The sequence below is a fragment of the Varroa destructor genome, unplaced genomic scaffold (genome assembly GCF_002443255.2).
Source record: "Varroa destructor unplaced genomic scaffold, Vdes_3.0 BEIS01000006.1, whole genome shotgun sequence".
Taxonomy (NCBI): Eukaryota; Metazoa; Arthropoda; class Arachnida; order Mesostigmata; family Varroidae; genus Varroa; species Varroa destructor.
In genome coordinates this window covers 1,974,228-1,994,376 of record NW_019211459.1, presented here as the reverse complement: position 1 = coordinate 1,994,376, position 20,149 = coordinate 1,974,228, and the positions used below count along the sequence as shown (strand labels likewise).

General features: G+C 41.8%; 1 protein-coding gene and 1 long non-coding RNA gene across 6 annotated transcripts in view; one reads left to right on the top strand and one right to left on the bottom strand.

Moving 5' to 3' along the window:
• LOC147754727 (uncharacterized) overlaps positions 1–5,123 on the bottom strand; it is a 13,023-nt gene extending 7,900 nt beyond the window's left edge. Inside the window, exon 1 of the long non-coding RNA XR_015330036.1 lies at positions 4,340–5,123. This is a non-coding gene — a long non-coding RNA (uncharacterized LOC147754727). The remainder of the gene's footprint in view (positions 1–4,339) is intronic.
• On the top strand, positions 2,424–19,175 carry Dp1 (satellite-binding protein 1 Dp1). 5 transcript variants are annotated; one of them, XM_022811909.2, is made up of 19 exons: positions 2,424–2,843; positions 7,039–7,104; positions 8,147–8,343; positions 8,500–8,727; positions 8,876–9,017; positions 9,348–9,575; positions 9,935–10,067; positions 10,280–10,420; positions 10,644–10,730; positions 11,605–11,796; positions 12,044–12,475; positions 12,747–13,136; positions 13,323–13,694; positions 13,783–13,929; positions 14,131–14,274; positions 14,644–14,907; positions 15,143–15,657; positions 15,901–16,150; positions 16,356–19,175. In XM_022811909.2, exons 3-19 carry the CDS (start codon positions 8,193–8,195, stop codon positions 16,542–16,544), a joined length of 4,005 nt encoding a protein of 1,334 aa, XP_022667644.1. In that variant the 5' UTR covers positions 2,424–2,843; positions 7,039–7,104; positions 8,147–8,192; the 3' UTR covers positions 16,545–19,175. The 5 variants fall into 5 exon arrangements, with proteins under 5 accessions (XP_022667644.1, XP_086848739.1, XP_086848740.1 ...); XM_086992613.1 differs by lacking the exon at positions 2,424–2,843 and adding an exon at positions 2,882–2,906; XM_086992614.1 differs by lacking the exon at positions 2,424–2,843 and adding an exon at positions 2,897–2,972 and having other exon boundaries at positions 13,323–13,499.
• Positions 19,176–20,149: the final 974 nt, after the last annotated feature.

The window sequence follows — 20,149 nt, the reverse complement described above, 5'->3', positions numbered from 1 at the left end:
TATATATATAATATTTTTATTAACTACTGTGTGATAACAATGGATTAAAGCATCGCCAATTTCAAAAAAATCTATATCGGGAGATCCAGTGTATTTCTGACCATCCGTCGTTGTATAAGTTACTACGTCATATCAACACTATTATATAAGATAATACTGACACAGAAAGAGGTGACTGCATAGATATAGGAATCTATAGCTAGCCTCTCTTGCCTAGGTATGCTCATTCGTAATGCGTAAATATAGGTCATATATAGCAAACGCAGATGCCTACATTTTTACTTATCGCTTTATCTAAAGAAGAACGAGACACGCTCATGGATGATCTTTGTTTACACGTGAAATTAGATGATGACAACTCTTTTCTTTTTTCTTGAAAGACCAATTCTTAGAAGGGAATCCTCAAACCCTTGTTGACTTTTCTACATTATGTGTAAGCTGCGGTGATCCTTGCCCTTGTGTCGATTACTATCGGTATTATTTCTAATTTTGCGACTTGTTCGTAAGCCTTTTGGTTCAGCTAATACCCATATAAGGACCAATTTCCCAGTGGACGAGTTGCCTGTCGTTATGGTTAAGGCTCTTTGAGCAAGCGATTTGACTTAATCCTAAACAGGTCAATTTGGCTGTATAGCACGTTTTCTTCAAAAAAATAACAATAGTCAATTCCGAAATGACCGTCTTGGTTGAAGGATCGTTCGGTCTTTTTTTCGTCGTATAAATTTTAACCGGCAACCTGTAATAAGAATTTTTAATCCTTTTTGTACATAGTTGCCTATAATACAGCGTGGCACCGGAGCTTTTTTTAGGGCGCGAGACACGTGGAGCACCAATAAACTAAAATTAAAAAAAAAAAGATGTGCGCCGTATACGTACGCTGTATGAGCTGTGTTTCAACAGACACTTATAACCAGGCATCAGACCCTATTACAAGCCCTTGAATCATGTCGGTCGTGCGTTATGCCATAGTTACGCTTTGAGTTTCCAGCCGCTGAAGACAATTGGAACTATAATATTTCAATGCCATAATTCATTTTATGCTTCAGTTGTAGCAGCTTTAGGAATACTTAATGCGGCGCCTCTACCCTATTTCACGATTTATGTATCGCCAGCATATTTTGTATAACATGAACTTGTACTTCAAGCTCAAACGGTCTGCAATATAATATTCTCATTTGTGCAGTTGTTAGATAAGAACAAAGAGCCTCAGCTGTATGTGTCACTAATCTTTTTTATTACCCTGTCTCTTTCAAGTAGAACACATACAGTTGGTGTATGTTGATAAATTGACTAAATCGATTTCGTAAAATTTTAGAGAGATCTCGGATTTGAAATAGTTATACGGTACCCTTACAACACGTTAATAATGTCCTTTTTACTGCAGTTGTACTTGTGTGTATGTGCATCGTATATGTGTGGTTTCGAGGAAAGAAAATCATTTAATTGAAGCTTAACGGGCGCATTATTTTTGCTTAAGAGATGTGTTTCTCTACTGTAGCTAAGAATATTCCAGTCCCCAAAACTCATGGTCTAAAGAAATTTCGAGGCCGGATCATTATTCTAGAGTGATCTGGGCACACTAACGTGATTAAAAAAATACATGGACAACATTATTTAGATGTACGAGAATGCAGTGTATTTTGTCCGTTCATATCTCTGTACAGAGGGGGCTGCTTCATCAAACCTGTATGACGGAACGATTCGCCACCAGAATATATTACTTAATACTATCAGTCCCATAGAATGCGAATATGTTGGCAATATAGATAGAAAAGGTAGGAAAGTAACACCATTTCAACACTAGTTCTATTAGGCGACGAAAACAGATAAATAAGATAAGCAGCAGCAGCGGCGGCGCTGTTAGCGCGAGGAGACGTTCGTCTTGTAGTCACGGGGCTGCTAGCCGGCATCTGACGTCACACGTTATTCCGTTCACCCCTGATTGGCCTCCTCTGACTGCCACATGTTGGGTGCCAACTTGGCCAATAGCCGCTATCTATTCAGCTGATTTCAAAGCATCCGCTACGCCTCAGTGGACGGGCTTTCGATGTTACTTCGTCGCCGCTGTCACTATGGTAGCGGTGGTAGATGGCAACCGGCGATCATCGCCTGCTCAGCAGCTTGATGGTCTGCCCCATGGTGTTGTCATAATAAATAAGCCGCCGACCCCGTCTGACTGCCTCCCAGTCAGCCAGCCAGCCAGCCAACCCCTTCATGCCTATTTCTTCCTCAGCATCTAGCCGGTAGCCGACACTGTGTACAATGTGAAGCTGTCGAGCGTATGGCTTCTCAAACTTGAACTAGCCTTGTTCGAGAACACGGTGTTCTTCACATGCTGCTGCCATGCTCGATTTTAGATGAATCGCCACAATATCGAAGACATAAAGGTAAACATGGGCATACATGCATTCGCAACATAGTGGCAACGACTTGCAGTCGCGTCCTCGTTGTCACATACTCGCCGTGTGCGAAGCAAACGATGATGCACATGTACAGCTGAAGCCAACACAAGCGAAGTGAAAGTCACCACATGCCATTATTTATAGATAGGAGCATCGGACGTCTTGCGCCAGCCGTATCGTCCACGAGAAAAACAGACAGGGGTGTGTTCCTAGCAGACGACATGCTTATCGGCCTGTCTGACTGGTTGGCGACAACCAACGACGTTATTTGGACGCGGCTGGTAACAATAGTTGTGCGCTGCCTATCTGTCTGTTTGTCTGTCGGCCTGTCTGTCGGTCTGTCTGGTTCGGCGTTGGCCCTAACCCTAACGTTTCAATGCTAGCCCACGGTTGACGGCTGCTTCTACCGTTCACTTGCCGACGACCTCGCAGCAAGAAGGGGTGAGTGGCGGTATATTTCAACACGGGGCCACCCTTTATCCAGTTATTTCGTTCCGAGCTCTGGTAAGAGGTGGACGTGTCTTCGGGCGTTCGTGTGGTGTTCTACCTGAAATATTACTGAACTGTATAGTGTGTACAGTAGAAATTTTCGTACTAAATGCCTATGTGTTTCTTAATAGAATAAGTGATTCGTAGTGGCTGTGTACTTAAGCGTCTTAGCGATTCGGCAGTTCTTTTCCGGGTTGTATACTGCTCCTGTTGGTAGCAGCGATTTCTTGGGACAAAGAGGATATGCAAAATATTGCTTGGTTGCGTGCGTATTGCCTGTTGGTTAGTCAGTTGTGTCCGTGTCTCGAGGGGTGTCACCGGCTGCCAGTTCCACCAGATTTGAGTCTCTTGTCTGTTCTCGAGTTTTCCGTTTTGGACATTGCTTCAGGTGATTACAGTCCTGTAGCTGTATAGACGGAAGGACCCGCTGTTGACCTAAGAGCCATTAACAAATGAATGAAAGGACCATTGTCGCTGCCACGCCGGCCTAGCCCACTGCACCGCAATCGTCGCCGGTCAATAGCAGATAGGTACTACAGCGACAGTAGCCGAAGCTGCTGGAGTAGAAGTATCAGCAGCATCATCAACAGTAGCATTTCGGCTACGACTACCCGGTTACAACAGCAAGATCGCGGACCCGTTGGCACGATGATGACCGCCGCGCTGGCGGCGAGTTCTACTATTACCATGTTACATATAGAGCACACGAAGTAGTGCTTTTACTCCGCTGATGCCCCTTTTGCTGATCTTTCTGTCATCCAGTAGCGGAGTGCGAGTACAGATGAGGGAGTGCCGTCGCAGCTGCAGCAGTCGCAATTAGCCGACATAACTAGTTGTTGTGATTGCCGCTGTTTCTGCGGATGTGAGGTGTTACTATTCCCATGGCTATCTGTTGGCACCTCAAGGCGATATTCCCTAAGCGATTAGCCAAGCGATCTTCCAAGTGTTTCAGTATCCTTGCATCTGGCCCTGTGCCTCATGTGCCATCTGAGCCAGCGTCAGACGCAGGTGGAATTGATGAGAGAATGTCGTTCGATCTGTGATGATGCCATATGATATTCAGTTTACGTCAAATGGTATAGCCTTTTGGATAGTACGTTTTCAGTCTCTAAATACTGCCAACTAATAGTGAACTGTTCGCTGACGATTCCATCTACTTTCTTTTCCATCGGTTTTTCTCTGCGGTCTGTTTTTCGTTGATTTGATTCATGTCAAATAACGGATTGTTCCGTGTTTCTATTTGTCTCCGCCTGGGGGTCCTATGGAGCTTCCAATTATCTAGTTTTACAGTCGATTAATCGCAGAAATGCAAAACTGCGCAGGATTGGACCTATTTAAACGTATGGAGTATTCGAGTGTTGTAATGCACTATCGAATCTTTGAGAATCTCCCATTTAGGGGACCTTCTTTCATCCGGTCTCTGTAACTCTTTACCTGGTTCTTCTTACCTGGTTCCAATCTTGGGAGCACTGCTTACGTGGCCGGGTCAGTTTAGCGCGACGTGCTAGGCATTACCGTGGCCACGTCCGATGATGGTAAACTGATATCGATGTTTTTTGGAATCACTTGTCTTCATGCAACTGCTGCTAGTGCCGGTTCGCTTTGTTGTCGTCAGGTGATGATCTTAGACTTCCTTTTTTGTCTACTTCTATTACTGACAAAGTTGCTGCTACTGCCGTTCTTCTTATTACTGTTATGGCTGTCTACGGCATGCGCTTTACGTCATCCGGTCGTCCTGCTGTTTGTTTTTCATTGCGTCTATCCGTTAGTCGTTGCTGCTATGCATCGTCAGTCTAACGAGCGATGCGGTGCCAGAGACGTCGTGGTGATGCCAGTCAGGAATCAGCGGCTAACAGCCGAATCAGCAATAGTGACGACGACTAACAGAGTGGAGAAAATGGCGAGAGATCGAGATGATAGAAAAAAACGAGGCGAATTGCGTCGCTGTAGTAGCAGTAGCAGCAGTAAGCTGTCGCCGCCGCTTTGGCCTTTGCCACCGTGGCCCCCTGCCGCTGCAGTCGCTGCCAATGCTGTGGCTGTTGCGGTGGTAGTGCCGATGATCCCGGCAGCGACGAGGCGGTCATCAGAAGGGGCCTCCACCTCCCTCGCGCACGGACCACGACGACAACGGCGCATCGCACAATAGCCTGCAGCAGCACTGATACCATCAACCGCATGATGGCGACCATCGTCCTTTTTTTACCACGGCTGCACCGACCCGTTTCTTCAACTGCTGCTGCTACTGCTGCTGCCGCTACGGTCTTTTTGCGTGCGTCTGCCTGTCCTCCTGATTGACGTCACTATTTCCAACTAGAACAGCACCGGCAGTAGCACTTAATTATACGAATCTTCTGGAGAATGCAAATGATAAAGGCTAAGGCACCGATCGTCATGTACTAATGATGATACAGAGTGCGGTGCTTTGCTTACGGGGGTTTTGCATTTAGCTTCTGCCGCTCCGGGTTGCAAACTGTTGTCTAGCTCTTGTTTTCCCTCGCTGCGCATTTGCCCTTCTCGGAAGATTTGACAGCAACAAAAGCAAATTAGTTGTATGACTGCATGCATTGATTTTATGGACCCCTTGCCGGAGCTTTTGCTGAGTAGCTATGGTGCTATATGTCGAGCTTTCAGATTTGTGGTCTTAAGATCAAAGTACATTATTTAGATGAGCCTGCTGGCGTTGTAACGGATATCGTATCGGCAATCGCGGAGAGGAATCTCTGGTGGGATACAGCTAGAAAGCTTCGTAATAACTAGTAGGAATATACGAAAAACCTTTTTGCGGTAGTTATATAATGTGGTTATAAATCCTTTTTTGAATATGTAAATATTTAGAAACGTTTCTCCCATCCATCGCTAAAATAATGCGTCAGGTATTACCATTGATATGAAATATAGAATTTAAGTTGGCATAAACGTCATAAGTTGATTCACTTGAAGACAGTACCGTTTGTAGGGTTTTTAGCTCAGTTAATTATACGCAGCCTAAGTAATAAACAAGGGGTAGCTCTCAGCGTACTTGACCTTGGAAGTCAAGCTGTTGAAGAGCGACCTTCTGCGGTTGTCATTTTGAGTCACTGAAATTGTCGCTGACAGAACATGGACCCGAATAAATGTTTTTTTGAGGCCCGAGTATTTGATTTGTAGAAATTTGTTCGAGTTCAGCCACTTTTGTTTCATTCTGATTTCGATATAATGCTTTCGTTTCATTCAAAATCTCGTTCTCTCGGCTAAAGCAGGCAAGGGCTAACTACTGCGTCGAGGTTTCCGCGATGTGGTGATGATTCGGATCGTGTTGTTCAGATGGCAAACTTCAGTTGGCCTTTAGAGTTACCAAAGCAATATAATTACATGCTCCAATAATAGAAAAGGGTAAATTGCGGCCTTCGGTGAGCTGTGCGAGCTCATATACTAGTTATGACCAAGAGATCTCGCTTGATTTTACAAGTTGTCATCATCAAATAGTTAGAAATATAGTAGTGTCTATTTATTGTTTGCGTTTACTGTGAATTTTCATTCAAGTCGCCATCGTCGAATATTCATTTGAGGCCAAAAGCGTTTTGAGTAAAGCTTGCCACGCTGTGCTCATAAATAGTACGGAAGTATTACTTTCATTGGCAGTGGTTTACCATTGCGGTTTTGCAGTCTACCGTTTCGGTAAACCGTCTATCAGTTCATTCCGACGAATACCGTACATTTGGTCTATGGGTGACCGGATTGTTTCGGCGGTTATGATAACCGCGTATGGCATCATCCTGATTGATAGCAAATTTTTGGTCACCATAAATATGGCGTCGCGGTGCTATTGAAAAACCAACTACTTCTAAAGGTGCTGGGGCGGATTTTTTGCGGTTTCTGCTAGTATCAGTTATTTTGGTTTCTTTGTAAGTTGCCTAACGTCTCCAACTCGAAGGTGGCTGTGGGAAAACAGTGATCAGCGGCGATGCCTTATATCGCCGTTTAGTCGTTTCAACGAAACCCAAGAAAAGAAATGATTAAACTCCGGTTAAGAATTGGCGGCAAGATATAGAAATGATGCTTGTTCTCTATAATTATTTGTGAAATGTGCCTATATATTATTTTGCTTTGAATACTATGATATTTTAATAGTCACTGACGGTTCTTTATTTTTCGCTTCTCATCACAGCTCCGACACGAAAAAATTGGCTTTCAACCGATTTTAATAACCCGGATTGATTTTTGGGACAGTGCGGTGAGTGAAATGACATACAATGACTATTGTTTTTATTCTCGGGAAGAAGGATAAATTAGCGCTAGAAGTTCTAATGTTTTTATGACGTAGAAACAATTATGGTTACTGGTCTTGTTAGAGTGCTGTATATCTTTAAATCCGAGTCATTTAGAAAAAAAAGGCTTCGATAATAAGAGAGAACTCAACCAGACTAATAAAATAGACAATTTGTATTAGTTGGTAAATCATTTTATTATTATTATTATATTACTATATTCCTATAATTAGTATTATTATATTATAAAAGTGTATTATTCGACACCAACCTGACTGTTGTAAAGTCAATATTTAAACAATCCAGAGGTATCTTAACCTGCTATAGCCCAGCTCCAGATAAACGTGTACAATTTACTTCTAAATGCGATCGAACTTTTAAGTTAGTCGATGACGCACGAAGTGCCTTGTATAGTGTACAATAACAACAAAATATATTTATTTATCTCGTTTCCTCGATTCATACTGTACCATGATGAAAATCTATTGCTGATCTTCATGATGGTACTTCTCTTTGCTATTGGTAGCTGTCGAAGTGGTTTGAGGTTTATTGGATAACTCTTCTATTCATAGTTTTCATGTAAACCATCAATACTAAGCAAAACAAAGTGTAATTCTGTTTTGATGCTGAGTCAGGTCCGAGTATCGTGAGTAGTCTTAAGCCACGTTCGCGATAACTTACGATCATTGATCAAGAGTCATTGATTTAATGGAAGCCTAGAAAATTCAATATATAGCTTTTAAAGACCTTGCTAGTAAAATCGCTGTGCGTTTGCAAACGCCAAAGACCTGTATGGAGTCAAAGGGCGAGTACTTTTTTTTTAACAATGAATATACTTGAACTAATAAATGCATTTAGAATAACTTCGTAAAAAACGGCGGCCGACGAAAACACAAGCAAGGTAGTTTCGTGTACTTCCAAATAAGATAAAATGGCGGCATGTTCTCGGGTTGTCTGGGATCGTATGCATGATTGAAGTTAGTCGTTTCTCCTTTAATCCATGTGCAGCACGCGCTCTGTGACTGACCGTGCCCGGCTCGCAACACGAATAACCATGGACTCGATGGCGACCACGGTTCCCGACACCCATAATTCCCCGCCTCCAAACCCTAACCTAAACTCGCCGGAGCAATTTACCAATGGACCCCCAAGCAATGGAACGGACTCATCCAACAATAACAACAACGAACTTTCGGAAAATCCTGGTAAGTACGTTTGGCGCTGCTTTTGTACATGCTTCTCATGCAGTATAGCATGCAATCTAGTATGACTTTACTTTTAAGAGTGCCTGCGTACAAAAGCCATGCGTTGCAAATGTGTACGTGTAGCATACATGAAATTATGGACTCTGTGAATTATAGGGAAATGCTACGATGAGCTTTTTCCGGCTCTTCCGGGCTCCTGTCTTGACGGCGCTCCCACTCCAACCGTCAATGGTTCCAAAAGCATTGCGGGCTCATGGGGCATGATCGCGCTGCCTGCGGCCAAATCGTTGCCAGCTTTACGTGCCATTAATAAGACTGAGTTTTTTACGATTGCTTCGGAGGAACGCCGTCTTAAGGACACACCTTCAGCAACCAAATTTGGAGGTGAGTTTATTCGTTTTGATGATTGGCTTACTTGTTATAAAATTGGAAGCGCTTGTTTATATTGAAAAAGAAATAAGTCGTCTGTTTACAGAAATAAAAAAAAATGATAATACTGATGTGGAATTCACTGTTTGTTCTGCGTTTTTAGGCACCGTTGATGGCGATCAAGTGTCGAATCAAGAAAAAAAAGTTGTGCACGGCATCGGCAATAAAACAGACACCTCGATCGAACTTAGCGTCTCAAAAATGGACAGGGGTCTCACCGTTGTCATTAATGGTAACCCAAAAAGGTACGTTTGCTGACCTTAAATAGAACATTGTATTTAAATTAATAGTGATTTCTCAATTATATTAACACAGTAGTACAAACCAGGCCAATTAAGGTTTTATTATGCTTATCTTTGTCAAAACTTCATTCTTGTAGCCGTTGTTAAAGAGTAATAAATATATATAATGATATGCCTATATGAAGTATAGCAAATAATAAGGGGGTAAAATATAATGGTTGAGTGTTACCTTTCTGATATTTCGAGTCAAAACCCTATCGCTGGTGGTGGTAAGTAGATCTCAACACACTTGAAGACTATTATTTAAACAACCTTTGCAATATTATGATCCAGTGTACTAGAGGCCAAGAAGCAAATCACCAAGGAATTGGTACGCGAGGCGCAAACAGATATGGTTATACCCAAGGAACATCACAGACACGTCCTTGGTGTAAAGGCTCAAAAGCTTCGCACTCTCGAGCAAGAGACAGGTACAAAGATCACCGTGCCAAGGACTGAGGAAAACTCTGAAATCATTTCGATAAAAGGACCGAAAGAGGGTACCGCACAAGCTGCTCATAGGTTCGTACAGTTATGCCATATTTGCATGACGTTGAAGCCTCATTGAGGAAACATCTTACCCTTCCAGACCCGTAGATGCTTCGTGGCAATGATGTCACTCTGTACAGTCCGTTTGCTCTAAACGAGTACTTTGCTCAAGAAGCATACTGTGGGTGTTAACAAAGCTTTTCTACTAATGATATAAATCAGTAGCTATTTAGCTGTGAATTATATCTAATGCTAAGTTATAACTTTGTAACACCGAGCGCCCGATTTGTGTCGTAGTAACTACAGTGACGCCGTACTAAGTAACATCACATCGATCGTCATTGAGTGTTTTAATTCCGAGATAACGTGTTTTCATTATTTTTGTCATTTAGGATACAGGCTTTATCCGATGATTTGGCGAGGAATGATCGCGAGGAACTTGATGTTGAAAAGAAATATCATGTGTTTATTTACGGACCCAACAGTAAAACACTCGAAAGCATTCGGCAGCAGACCGGAGCCAAGGTAGGCGCATTTCTAAATAAAATCTAAGAGCTCCCGTGGTATGTTAAGACCTAACATACTATGTGAGTGGCTCGTATAAATTTCTTATTTTTTTTTATTTTTACGACAATCCGTTTTAGATTTTTGTTAGGTTAAGCTAGGCTAAATTCTACCCATAGAAGGACAATCAACCGATTGGAAACACTGATATATAATAAATTTACATTTTGCAGATCCGCGTACCTTCTTTAACGGTCAAAGAAGATCAAAAGATTACGATCGCCGGCGAAAAGGACGCTGTGGCTAAAGCCAAGGAGATGATTGCTAATCTCTATAAGGAGTGCAAGGCTAACATCAAGGACACCTCGATACAGGTTTTTTATTATGTCTTTATGCTTTTTTTTTATAGAATGCTCGAGCGCTAAAAAGGCGAAGTTAGGCACAATTTATGAATAAGCGATTAACGACTTTGCTTATACACGCTAAATAATGGTGTACGCTGCGACTGTTTCGAGACTTGTTATCATTAAAGGCACACTAAATCTTCTGGTTTTCACTATGTTTTTTGCGTTTCCTTATGTTGATGTTTTGATCCAGGTTCCTAAAGAGCAGCATAAGTATATTCTCGGCCGCGGTGGTCAGACCCTTCAAGACATGTTCGAAAAGACCGGCGTTTGGATCGAAGTAAGTTACTTTGCCCGAATTTTAGGTTAACTCTAATGCTATTACCGATGAAAATCTCTTGTGCTACTTTTGTGTATAGTTACAATGCATTACTGTCGAATGGCTAACATGACTATATTGCATATTAGTGAAGATACCCATCAGCAAGTTGATATAATCAAGGGAAAACGAGTTTTCGAGTTATGCTTTTTGTTAGCTGGTGAAACTAGAAGCGATTGATTGGTTCTGACGGGTAGAGCCATACACAAATGAGTTACGATTGTTTTCTAGGTCCAATGAAGAATTTTTTCTCGGCAACCGCGAGGCACCGATTGGGACATTGTGGCATATGTGTTATGCACTCCCAAGGGCAACAAGTTTACAAAAAATGCTAGAAAAAATGCAAGGAACCTTATTTTGGATATTACACAACGTGCGGAAGGTGTCTGTATTCAGTTAGCCCGAATTGCCTTGTGTTTATCCGGTCGAGTCTTTTGGAAAAATTTTTTTACTAAGGTGTTCCGAAAGACCGGCAAATGTAGTCTCCAGCGAAAAGAAGGTTATAAGGAAATAAGCCGTATAAATTTATAGTAACGGCAGACGTTTGCTATTCTTAAGGATTCTTCATAGCGCGCTTCGATCCTGAGAGTATTTACCATATTTTATCGTTATATACCCTAGGCATTTTGGAAGAGACGTTTACTTTATGACGTCACGCGTTTCATAAGTGGTTAAAAATAGAACTGCATTGAAAGATTTAAACAATAAAACTTAACTTAAAATAGACTTTACCTTACCTTATCGTAAACATAGCATAACATGTCGTTCAGTGAAATTTATGTACGATACGTATCTGTAATAGTGATCTTGAATTTTTTTCACAAAACTGATATAGGTTCCACCTCAGGAGAGTGATTCACAGACAATTACCTTGTTCGGCGAGACTAATAAGCTTGGCAAAGCACTGTCTCTTGTATTCGAGAAGGCCCACAGCGCAAAAAAAGTCGAGGTTTCCGCCCCAACGTGGCTGTATAAACATTTGATTGGCAAGAAGGGCGAGAATATCAATCGAATTCGTAAAAATAAGGCAAGTAACAATCTATACTCAGTTCCGTCGAGTTGATAATCTACTGCGACAATGGAATATCATTTTTTTTTGTCTAGAGTATTAGCTCTTCGTGCAGAAAGACTATTCAGTATCGTAGTATTAGTAGCTTTAGTAACTGGTTATTATATATAAATTTAGTCTTCTATGTTTATTTACCCGTATTGTAATATTTCTTACCTGTTTATATTTACATATATATATATATATATATATATCATATTTATAGGATACTCATGTGGAATTTAGTGATCAATCGATCAAGATCGAAGGTGCTAGTGACTCCGTCGATCAGGTATGTCGTCAACTTCAAGAGGAGATCGATGATATAATGACGCGATTGACTTCGGTTGAATTACACGCTCCTCCGTCGTATCATCCGCACATCATAGGCAAGAATGGTGCAAATGTGAACCGGCTTAAGAATGACCTTAACGTGAAAATCCATATTCCGTCGGCAAACGATGAGACCAACCCTGACGTGATTACGATCGAGGGCGAGCCTCAGGACGTGGCCAAGGCAAAGCAGGAACTCGAGGAAATGATCGACAAACTACGCAACGAGCACACTCGTGAATTGAGGTGCGAGAGCCGTCTGCATGGCCAAATTATCGGGCAAGGTGGAGAGAAGATCTCAGAGATTAGAAAGAGGTTTAATCAGGTTTGTTTTCCATCAGATGCATATTTCATGAAGTATTGTAAGTTCTGAGTGTTGTTGTATCGTCAACGTGCTAGAACTAGTGAAATGCTGGTTTTTATTAATGAAAGAACCGGCATTACTTTTTTATGAACTGCACTATGTACACGCGTAGAACCTATGGTACGCGCGTACTCCATAACACTATAAGGGAAGGTCTCTAAGGAAAAATTGTTGCGTTTATATTTGTGTGCAACAATTCAGTTTGTCAGTGTTGTTATTTTTTCCGTTGCAGGTGAACATCTCGTTCCCTTTAGCTGCTAAAAATCTTGACATGATTACTATCCGCGGTGACCGCCGCGACGTTGATGAGTGCTACGCGTACCTTGCTGGCCTTGTCAAGGATCTGCAACGCACCCAGTACAAACTCGACGTTCCCCTATTCCGTCAATTTGTACGTTTCCTTCAAAGTCCCAAAGGTCGCTCAATTTTAAGCTCAATTCAGCAAGAAACTGGAGCTAAAGTTCAGTTGCCGAAGGACGGTGTTTCAGGCACTAGTGGAGGTTCCGAGCAGGTTTCGGTGATCGCTGAAAAGGATAAAGCCGAAAAGGCCCGGGCGCTACTGCTTGAACAGCAGAGGAAAAATGCGGATGTTGTTGAGAAGGAGGTTTTCATTTCCAGCAAGGTCTGTTTGTATAGCCCTAATATTGAAAAAGGCGCTGTTCTATTGTTTTGATACTATGGTTAATGCTCTATTTACAACTCGACTTGAAACGTGAACGAAAACTAACGTCAAAAGCACTAGTATCTTCTGCAGTGGTTACTGAATGACGGTATCTCTTTTCATTCTCTAATTGTATTCATTCAATAGTTACATGGGACACTTCAGCGCTATAAGCGCGCGCTTCTACAGTCAATTCTGGAGGAAGCTGGATGTAGCATCTCTGAGGTTGATGTTGAATTCCCCGCACCTGGATCGAATTCCGACCGTTGCCTTATATCTGGACCAAAAGATATGGTCAACCGCGCAAAGGCACGTCTTGAACAGGTTAATGAACGCCAGTTGGGTGCCCACAGTGAAGAGCTAAGGGCTCGATCTGAACATCATCGCTTCCTCATAGGTCGACAAGGCGCTAACATCAAAAAGATTCGTGAAAAGATTTCTGCCCAAATTATATTTCCTGCAGAAGACAGCGAAGATAGGGAGACAATCGTGATTGTAGGCCGAGAACAAGATGTAAAGGTGCGTGGCGCCCTGAGGGTTTTGCCAAATGTTTACCGTAATTAAAATTTGTTTTAACGGTATGCTTTTATGACTTATATTTCCTCAGGCTGCTCGCAAGGAACTAGAAGCGATGATCACAGAACTAGAGAATCAAACACAGGACAAAATGATTATTCCCGCTAAATATCATAAGCATTTCATCGCCCGCCGTGCCGAGGTTTTGTCGCACATTCTAGAAGAATCTGATGTTCAGGTAAATGCCGAGGAATTGTCATCGTAGTAGACTTTACTTGGTACCTTTTGCGCCAATTGGTTTACAATTGGAAAAATTAGAAAGCAAAACGGGCTAATTATGGTATTATATTTAAGATTAGGAAAATGCACTTTCTACAACGGCATTACAGACCTTATTATCGCTTGATATGAATTATGAGTTGATGCAGTGCTTTTCTAGGTGAGCTTTCCGAAAAGTAGTAGCGGTTCCGAAGAAGTAACTTTAAAAGGACCTAAGGATTCTGTCGCCGAAGTTAAGCAGCGCCTTCTCGAGATTACGAAGGAACTCGATAACCAGATCACCATGAATTGTGTTATCCCACAGGTAAGAATATTGGACACATCGTATAGGTCCTCTGTTGTAATTGGCTAGTCTCAGGACATAGTCCATATGTACTTTCAATTTACACCTCATTTTCACCTTTAGCACTGTGCCTTAACAGGATTTTTTTGTTCGCTATATTCTGTTAACATATTTCTAATCCAACAAAACTTAATCAATTTCATTTTCAATGCATGCGCCTAGGCATCGCTTGTGCGCCTTCTCTCACAGTATAGATTGTGCAATCAACGTGCTGAAACAATCAATTTGAGTAGAAGTAAAGCCATCGCGATTTTGAAGTATGAGCAATGTGAAACATATTTACCCATTAAATGATGCAAATTGTTTTATCATAATTGATTGTCTTTACAGGCGCACCATCGTGCCGTCATGGGCGCTAAAGGCGTACACGTGCAGGGCATTACGAGAGAGTTCGGCGTTCACATAAAGTTTCCCGAAAAGCAACAAACCCCAGTTTCGGCAAGTGGTGAAGAAGGGTCAAAAGAGCTCCCGGATGGGGACATTTCAGCTGACGTAAGTGAGGCCGTTCGCAACACAATCGTCATTACTGGGTCGCCTGACAAGTGTAGGGCCGCGAAGGCCGCGCTCGAGGCTCTGGTACCAGTTACTGAGGAGGTAAGTGCGGCTGATCAATACCGTAAGGGGAACTGATCCGTTAAAAAAAAAACTAAAAAGGGGGAAACGGTTCTTCCAGTGGTGTGCTGTTACTTAGCATACGTGTGTAGTGTCAAGGATGTGGTGTTAAGAGGACACCTTGAGCTTATGTAAGATAACGAGCAAACCTGGCAAAGTGCTTCAACCTGGTTGTCAGTTTCTCGCTAATTGTACCGTTTCATATTCTATCAATTAGGTTTCTGTTGACGCAAAGCTGCATCGATTCATCATTGGCCAGAAGGGCAAAGACGTCCGTGAGCTCATGGATAAATACGAAGTTAATATCAAGGTACCACAAGCGACAGAAGGTTTGGATATTGTCAGGGTAACTGGACCTGCTCAAAACGTGGCACGTTGCCGCGTGGAGCTCGATGAGCGCATTAAAAACCTTCTTGAGGAGGAAGAGGACAGAAAATTGCGCTCATTTTCACTAAATATTAAAGTGCCCGCCAAGCACCACTCGAAAATCGTCGGCCGCAAGGGTGCAGTTGTTACAAAGTTGCGAGCCGACTATAACGTGCAGATCCAGTTCCCTGCGAAGAACGAACGCGGAGCGACAGAGGGTGGCTACGATGATGAGGCCGCTGGTGGCGGCGATGTGATAACCGTCACCGGCTACGAGCAGAATGTCTGCGCAGCCTGTGACGAAATCCACCGCTTTGTCGAGGAACTAGAGAATATGGTGACTCGAGCTATAAAACTTGATCACCGGTTAGTATTCTCACAGTTTGATAATCTTAAATCAAATCATATTTGGCAATTCACTAAAAACTTGTGACTAAGCTGTGTCAGTTGTCTTCATTGGATTTATTGAGTGGTCATAGATTTCAATTTATGTAAAAATACAACATATACAATTATCCAGTTTTCTGAAGTCTCCATATGGGGAGGATAAATTTCTATTTGAGGCGATACGCAATGAGAAATACTTAACATCCATTTTTATGGGGTCAGAATACACTCCCGCATCATTGGCCAACGAGGACGAAATGTGCGGAAGTTCATGGATGAGTTCAAAGTGGAAATTAAGTTTCCACGACCGGACGCTGAAGATCCAGACTTGGTGGAGATTGTCGGGGCAGAAGACAATGTCGAAAATGCGGTGCAACATCTCAAAAATCTGGAGGATGAGCTTATGGAATACGTCACCGAAGAGAAGGCTTATCAGCGGCCTCAAAAGCAGACACTTAACAACATATTCCAGGTATCTACATGTCACTTCTGCTGTTCCGTTAAATTATTTCGCATTTCCGTTTTAAATCAGACCTTTTCTATGCAATAAGGAAGTAAACGCATTTACAGAAAAATTTAGTCCACTGACGCTGAATCATTGTGTAAACAGATGGCACCATGCCATACTTTGAGATGAATGTATGAAAGAAGTTAACGTCATTTTGTGGTTTCCTTAGAGTTCCAGTGTAGGAGATACCGGCGGAACCCGTCAGGGCTTCGTTGTTACGGGTGCCCCGTGGTCACAGTCACAGAACTCGAGTCAGAATCAGGCTGTGCCCGATTCGGCCAGCCAATCGGATTTTCCTTCTTTCGGAGCCAAGGCCGGACAGAATGGCTCAGGTGTGGCTTGGGGTCCCCGTCGTTAGATATCTAACTTTAGGATGACAACACCGGACGACACAGTAATCGCAGTAACGATGCACGGCGTTGATGCAGTAGAAATAGAAAAAGGTGATTCAACGAAATCTTGTTAAGAGGTTGGCAACGCCCAGTAGTGTTTTTACTTGTTATGCTGTGTGCTCGGCTGTTGCTATTCGTTGTGTTATCGCTGCTCACATTAAGACAACGAACATCCGTCAGACAGTGATCATTAACATCATTCTATTGTGATGATAGTTGCAGCGAAAATCCTTCGACAGCCTAGCTGTAAGGGAATATGACAATTTCGCGGCATAGCGATTTAGAAAAAAAAAAAGCAGCCTGAAATAAAAATTAGGAAAACGCCAATCGAGTGAGATAAGAACGAACGTACAGAGGGGGGAGACAGAGGGGGCGGAAAAGTCTAGAAAACCGGAAAATGATTCATTCAGTCAATGTGCATGGCGTGAAAGACCACCATCGACACCCATGTCAGCATCATCGTCGTGACTACCATTGTCCGGGGTAACGGAAGGTTCGTCGAGGCTGTGGTAGTATTAGTAGTAATAACGATAATACTTATAATAATAATAATAATAATGGCAGTTAGTCGTGGTAGAAAATGTTAGCCAGTGCTTTGTAGCGTGGTGGTTGTCGATCGGTAATTTTATAGCAAGCGCAAACTGTGTGGGAAGGAGTATAGAAGTATGTATTGGCTCGTCAGTTGAGGAGTCAATGCTGATTCAATAAGGATGATCGTGGTGATAATGCCCGCCATTATGATGATGATGAAATTTGTGGTAGAGATGGTGGTCAAAACGGAGCTGATGGTTATAGAAAATGAAAAACAGGTTGTTTTAGATAAAGTGACAACTCTTTGGAAAACAAATAAAACGAAGGAAGCGATTACATCAGAAGGAATCAGGGAAAAAGCAAATAGATATAGACGAGAAAGGAATGCAGATCGAGTAGTCGGCGATAGATGTTTGGCTGGATCACTTCGTTCAAACAAAAAACAAAAAGTCATTCTTAAACGTAGTATCGATGAAGCCCATGTCAGCGGTGAAAAGAGGGAAACTACAAGAATATTCGCGTACGAGAATGAATTTTCAGTAACTACGTGGGTAACTGCGAACGTATACCAGGAACGATGCATTACCGAAAAGGGACAGGAAAGAGAGAATGCGTTAGCGAGAGACAGGAACATTGCGAGCGAGAGTGAGAAGTATTGTAGCAATGAACGAAAACCAAGTTGATAAAAAAAAATAAAATCTTTGTGAGAAGAAAATGGACGAAAAGATAAAAAAAAAAAAGCAGAGAAACACCGTAAACAGAGCGACATAATAGAGGAAAGCGAATAACTAATTTAGCCTGAAGGAGCGCCGCCTTTTCTTAAAAGTAACGAAAGTGTGCATTATCTACACACACACAAACACACACCCACACACATACGCACGCAGTAAGGGAGAATAAACAGCGTGACAAGGTATGCTGGGAGAGGTAAGAGAGTTTCATGCGAGGCGGTAGCGGGATCACGAGTATGTTTTAGCGAGCCCGATTTTTGTAATTGCGCTCCGAGTGTCTCGAAGTAGGAGCAGTGGGGCGTGGGTAGACCTAGTTTTGCCGTTACTTTTTTTTGTTATAGGAAGTTCCTTATTCCTTAACAAAAATGACACCGACTAAATAAATTCGCAATACTTACACCAATCATCTGAAATGTCATAGTTTTACGATAATAAGAACATTAGAAGATAAACCTCCTCATCTAGTATCGTAGGTGAAAAAGTGACGTACGTTATTAATGTATAAATATGACCGCATATAATTACGCGGTATGTAGGGATGATATTTTGCCAAAAATTAAGTGCATTTGTACGATCTCTAATAGTACCTATAATATTAATGAAATCGTAAAAATTAATAATAGCTACTACCGGGACGTGCCGCTGCTTTAGTTCAGATGGGTATGAACAACCAACTGGAACTCGTACTCCTGATCTCGCTACGGCCGACTAATCTAGGACGACTGTCCTGCTCCCGCACGTTTGGAAAACCTAGTATATCATTATTGAAAAAAGTACAGTTTAATGATGAATATACGTATATACCTGAAGTAATGCCTAACGGGTAAAGTAACAGATGTAAAACAATACAAATACACTTACACACATATGCACACATACACACACAAACACATAGATTTCTATATATACATGCGACATATATAAACACCTATTATATAGAACGGCTATGTCGTCACCGTGTTGGTACGTGTCTCGTTCGACTGAAGAACAGAGCAAAGAAAAAAAAGGGACAATAAATATTAGAAACATCTTATTAAAGATAATATGAAGAGAGAAGTATAAAGAAGAAAGTACGAGGCGCGAAAACGGCAAGGAAATGAAAAAAGTGGTGTTAAAAGCTCGATATACCTAATTTGAATAGCGAAATGCGTTTGTACACTGTGCAACGATGCACTATAATTATGTGTCTTTATTTGAAAATTACTAACAAATATCTTTCAGTTCTTGGTTTACATCACATGCATTACAGGTGCTATAATAAATCAGTTTGTGCGTCCTGTTATACGATGAAAAATGAACAAGCGCTTGACGCAAACAAAATCGTCTCTTAGGTTATTGGCGTGTTATTTTTAATTTAGTTACACTTCGCTCGCGATTCTCGTCAATTCATTCGGAAGTTTTTATAAAAAATTACACACATTCACCACCCCTTCTAGCTATGTACGTACAAGTAATTTCACAAAACACGCGTGTTATATAGCGTTTACTGTGACAGTGCTTGCAAAAAAAAATAAGTGTCGGTTTTTGGTACACACAGAATATTGTGGTTTCAATATCGAAATTGATATTATTACAACCCTACTTGGGGAAAACAAAATAAACGAAAGTCCTTCTGCTACGTAACAATTTTGATTGGTTAGGTTATAATATGCGAGTGTATTTCTAAAATATACTCCAACTACAGGTGCAGAATATCGTTCCACCAACCGGCTAAGGGAACACACGCCTTCAAAAAGCTGCATTGTGTCCTCTGCCAAATTCAGGACAAGGAGTTCAAAATTTGCATTTTGCTGTAGTTCAAGACCCCAATGAAAGATTTCTTATAAAAGCAAGGTGGAACAAGTTATGGCCTAGGTTTTAATCCGGCAGTAGACGGACTTCGCTTCGTGCTGGAGGCAACCGTCTGACAGAACGCCTAACGGCGATACCGGGCATAAAACTTGCAACAGAGAAACAGGCCTACTTAACCAATTCAATGGGAACATAGTTATTATTCTGAAGCGTTGAAAGAGTCTGTCTTCGGCAAGTCATGTCGCATTTAGCCTCGGTTATTACTAGGTTACATTGCTTACCCAGCACTATTTATCTAGACCAGCAAGGTGTTTTGAACCAGATCTTTTTTCAGAAATCGGGCAAAAAGTCGAACGCGATACATCCAGAGTAATCTTATTGTAAAGTTTTTAACTGCGTATGAACTCGTAAGTGAACACTAACTACAGGGTAAGTAATCCACGTGGGCCGTATAGGTGAGGCGAGTGCAGGCACGTAATCAAATAGACGAATGATAATAAAACCCATATATATATATA